A 4,899-nucleotide genomic window follows, 5' to 3' on the forward strand; every position below is an offset into this window, starting at 1 on the left:
TTTTTTTTTTTTTTTTTTGCTTGGGGCGGCAGAAATGCTGGAGCCGGCCCTGTCCACAGGACTGTGACCATGAAGGGCAGTGTCCACAAGCTAATCTCTGTATTAACAACTGGTCTCTAAGAAGAGAATGTTTGCAGCTCCCTGCTCTGTAGCACTGTGAATGGTGCCATTGTCCTCCTATAAATAAAAGGAGAAAAATGCCCAAAGACAGGGGTCGGCAACCTTTGGGAAGTGGTGTGCCAAGTCATCATTTATTTACTGTAATTTAAGGTTTCGCGTGCCAGTAATACATTTTACATTTACAGGCGCCGGAACCCCGGCTGGCAGAGGCCAGCGGACGGAACCCCAGACCAGCAGTGGGGGCGGCAGACTGAGCTGCTCAGCCCGCTGCCGGTCTGGGGTTCCGTCCGCTGGCTCCTGCCAGGCGGGGTCCCAGCCACCGGCCCCGCTCAGCCTGCTGCCCGTCCGGGGTTCCGTTCATCCAGGCAGGCAGCGGACTGAGCGGGGCCGGCGGCCGGGACCCCAGCTGGCAGTAGAGTGCCACTAAAAATCAACTCGCCTGCGCCTTTGGCACGCGTGCTGCTGGTTGCCGACCCCTGCCCTAAGAGGTTCTAACTGAGACTTACGGGCAAAGGGCTTGTGATGTCCCTTTGCACAGGGTGAACTTTGCCTGGCCTGGACAAGACAAAAACCTTTGGTTTTGGCCCAGCCAACTCCGCTCATGCCATTGGATGCAGTGCCTGAGCTAGATCATCAATCTTGTCTTGACCGCACACGTGTCTATCAACTTCAGCGACGTGCTCAAGAAGTGCTGAGCCCTCTGTTTGCTGTCTGCTCTAATCTTCCAGCTTCATATCTGGTGGGTTTTTCTTTTCTGTTTGACTAGGAGGCAGCAACCATATTGACAAGGACCTGTGCGCTGGTGACTGGCTTGTTGCTGTTCCTCCTGCTACCCCCATTTCTGTTCTCTGTGATAGAAGGCTGGACCTATGAAGAAGGATTCTACTATTCCTTCGTTACCCTCAGCACAATAGGCTTTGGAGATTATGTGATTGGTAAGTAGCTGGGATTTCATCACTCTCACCTAATGGAAGCCAATAAACAGTGTGTGGCATACTGGAGACCCATTTGGCAGTTTTAACCCTTTAAAGATTCCCAGGACTGACAAATGCACTGTGGTAGGTGGCTGACTTGGAGGGGTCATAGAGAGCCAGGTCATGCATGGTGACTCATCTGTATGGCAAGAAGTGGAAAGCAATCTCTTCAAGTCCTTCTGCATCTAGCCACCCTGCGCCTTGTGAGACCAGAACTAGAGTCAGAGCATTATAGCCTTCATCGTGAGGTCTGATATTAAAATGTGCTGTAAGCAACATAAAACCTCGACACCTAGAGCATTTTGTCTCGTCCTGATCCTACTCTACAAACAGATTGTCACTACCTTCTCCTCTGTGAAATCCAAGAGACGCCTAGGTTTAGACTGTCAGGCAGCAGGGGCAGAGTGTTCGCAGCTTCCAAAACCCTTTGCCAGAGGAAACAGACTGAGCCCAACCCTGACTGTGTTCAGATTGAAACATAGCACACGCCTTTTTGATAAAGCTTTTCCAATTGAAAACACGAGATATAGAAGCACGCACACCCCTGAAGGCCTGGGAAAGAGAGGAAAACACCTTTTTATAGACTCTTCCCCCCACCCCACCCCATTTCTTCAAAACTCTTGTTTGGTGCTTAATTGCCTTAGTGATGGGCACCTTTGGCATAGAGACAGGCAATCAGATTTTACTCCCCATCTTATGCAGAGGCTTGACTGCTGAGGAGCTCTGTAAGCTGCCTTCCATAACCAGCCTAATACCATAGGAATATTGGGCTCAATACAGGAGTAACTGGATAAAACTCTATGGCCTGTCTTATACAATAATGGTGCCTTCTGGCCTTAAAATCTATAACTCTACACTCCCGGTCAACCCTCCTGCTGTACGGATGCTGCAGCGTGGCTCACATCCTCTGTCTAATTGGATTGTTCCAAACGCCTTACCCATCAGGTGAACTCCTGTGGAGGGGAAAGCTTTCTCCATAGATCGAATGGTCCATCGCGTTGCCATTTTCACTTTTTGTAGAAGCCATTTTGCTAATGGCTGTTAAACCTCAGGGTGAAGTTCGCACTGGTGAAAGGTTCCTGATTGACAGCCAAGGAACCTACAAGAGTCTTTCTGGCTGAAATTCACCTTTGTGCAGAAAGCTGGTGCGAAGCCTATGGGTTACTTAAACCCCATGCTTAAGTGGGACGCAGGTGGTGCATAGGTTTTGCATTCATCTCTGCGTAGGGCTGAATTGCACCCTTGATGTACAGACTGGGAAGAATGTAGGCAAAGTGGCAGGCTTGTTTATTACCAGGATTGGGCTAGTTACAAACAAGTGGAGATTACTCAACATTAAATAAGTAAGATTATTATAAATGACCTGGCACCAGGTGAGAGCTGCCTGGCAACTTTGCTGTGCTGGTATGTTTTTTTTAATTCTGCCATTTTGTATCCTTTTCCGTCATGTTTGCACAGCCCATGGGTTTTCTGTGGTGAAAATGACAAACCTTCCCATTAAAAATGAATGCTAGGAGCCAAGCGGCGATAAATAAAACATTAATGCAAGCACTTTATCTCCTGCTTGTGATTTTAATCTAGTGTATATTTGTGTCTGTGAGCAGATGCCTTTCCCAAACTGTTTTCTCAACACAGTCCATGCAGGAGGTAGAAACCAAACTCACCCCCTTTCTGGGGTTTGGCTTTATTATATTCCCATAGCACCTAGGAGCCCTTGACAAACAGATGGTATCTGCCTAAAGAGCTTACAATCTAAGTAACCAAGAAATCAACCAGAGGTAACATAAAGTTCAATTCAAACCTTCTCCCCAGGCTTGTCTGCTCCTAGGGTTTCTCCCAGAGGACTGCTCAGGCCTTACCTTAGATTCCCCCCTCTCACCTCACTCATATGCCAGGTGGCTCAACGCGCACCTGTGAGTAAGCAGAAGCCCCTTACCCTTCTCCCAGTCAGGAACACCTATTAATAGGGAAGGGTATTTCAAGCAAACGCTGCCCTCCTGTGACAGTATTTTAGTGCTTAACAAAAACCGGAGGCAGATAGGATTACGTAAATGTAACCACATCCATGGGCCTGCCAACAATTTCATTTTGAAAGTGGATCGAATTTTGGTTTTGGTTTTCTTCTTTATGGTCATATTTACAATTCACAGTGAATTTATGAGCTGTTGCTGATAGCCATGAAACTGGTCTGTTTTACAGTGCCTGCCTGTCCGTGAGATAGCTGGCATGTTCACATTTTGTACAGGGAGCAGTATCATTCTGTGATATTTCCACCAGGCTACACCAGCCAGCATGGAGAGTTATAGCTGTCCCATATTTCTATCTAATCCATTACGTTTTTATACTACAGCAACAGGTGTGGTATCTGAACATCACTCTTGCCATCACAGGCACTGACTTTTCAAAGTGCCAGGAGGTGCTCGACCCCTTGCTCCGTTCCTCTTCCTGCCCCGCTCCACTCCTGCCCCGCCTCTTCCTGCCCAGTCCCGCTCCCCCTCCCTCAAGCATGGCACGTCCTCTCTCCTCCCCCTTCCCCCTCAGCCTCCTGCACGCTGCAAAACAGCTTTCACGGTGGGGGAGAGGAGGAGGCGCTGATCCACAGGGCCCGCCAGCGGGCAGGAGGTGCTGTGAGGGGAAGATGATAGGGGGGCTGCCAGTGCATGCTCAGCACCCACCATTTTTTTCCCCCATGGGTGCTCCAGCCCTGGAGCACCCATGGAGTCTGCGCTTATGCTTGCCATGCTGCAGGGATGTAAAGGGTCCATGGCTTTTCCGAGGGTTGCTGATGAGCAGACACCAACAATCCTTCCCAACCCAAGCCTCTGCTTTAGCTTTAGCTATGAAGTTTCTCTTACGGCACTCTTGGCCCAATGGCTATAAATGTTTGGGGCATTTTTCTTCCAGGGATGAACCCAGACCTCACCTACCCTTCCTGGTACAAGAACCTGGTATCTGTGTGGATCCTCTTTGGGATGGCCTGGCTGGCCCTGGTCATCAACCTGTGCATCACCTTGCTAGAGAACTCTAGTGACCTCTGCCAGTGCGGCAAGAAGAAGAGCAAAGAGCTGGAGCAGGAGTTAATGGATTGCAACAAAAATACCAGCCCGAGGCCTGATGACGTGGAGAACTGCAGCAGCAAGGACACAAAACCTGAAGGCGCAAACTGAATGACGCGCACAGAGCTTCTCTGAGACAATGTAAACTTTGCAGAAGGAACATCTGATGGGCTAGTCCTCTTTGGTGTGCCAGGAGTTGTAGCACCGTTCTGCTTAGAATGCTTGGCGTAGAGTTCAGCCAGACAGCAGAATTGAGTTTGGGGAGACTCTACTGTGAATCAAGTGATCAAAACAAAATGTTGCATTTTCATATTTTGAGAGAGAGAAGGGAAAACCAAAAGCACTTTTTAGTGCCACTGGCTCCAGGGCTTATTTCATCCCAATGATTACAAAGTCTGCTTTTGATCTGGACACAGACTGGATTGTAAATAGTTTGATAAATAGGAAAATCTGAAAAAAGAAATTATTGTGAGATTCTCATGGCATAAAGACCACAGTGGTCTGTGTGTTCCTATGCACTAGTACCTCCTGATGGATGGAATGCTAGAACTGCTCATGTGGCATTCTGTCAAGCTCATGAGACTGATCAAGGGGTTTCCTGTTGAAATAACTCCCCAGAAATCCTTTGTGCTGCTTAAAAAGAGCTTATGGATTCTAGTGCCTGGTACCCTTCGGATATACATTCCCAGTCTTCTCATTCAGTCTTTCCTGCTGTGCTACCAGCATCCTAAATCATGCATTTTGAAAAT

At 48.3% G+C, this 4,899-nt stretch overlaps 1 protein-coding gene across 1 annotated transcript in view; it reads left to right on the forward strand.

The window, feature by feature from the left end:
- The window catches only part of KCNK17 (potassium two pore domain channel subfamily K member 17), a 55,364-nt gene extending 51,103 nt beyond the window's left edge, over positions 1–4,261 (forward strand). The window contains exons 4-5 of the mRNA XM_026649669.1: positions 887–1,055; positions 3,999–4,261. Coding sequence (XP_026505454.1) covers positions 887–1,055; positions 3,999–4,261 — 432 coding nt within the window. The remainder of the gene's footprint in view (positions 1–886; positions 1,056–3,998) is intronic.
- The last annotated feature ends 638 nt before the right edge of the window (positions 4,262–4,899 follow it).

Source organism: Terrapene carolina, unplaced genomic scaffold (assembly GCF_002925995.2).
Source record: "Terrapene carolina triunguis isolate 2854851 unplaced genomic scaffold, T_m_triunguis-2.0 Scaffold85, whole genome shotgun sequence".
Lineage (NCBI taxonomy): Eukaryota > Metazoa > Chordata > Testudines > Emydidae > Terrapene > Terrapene triunguis.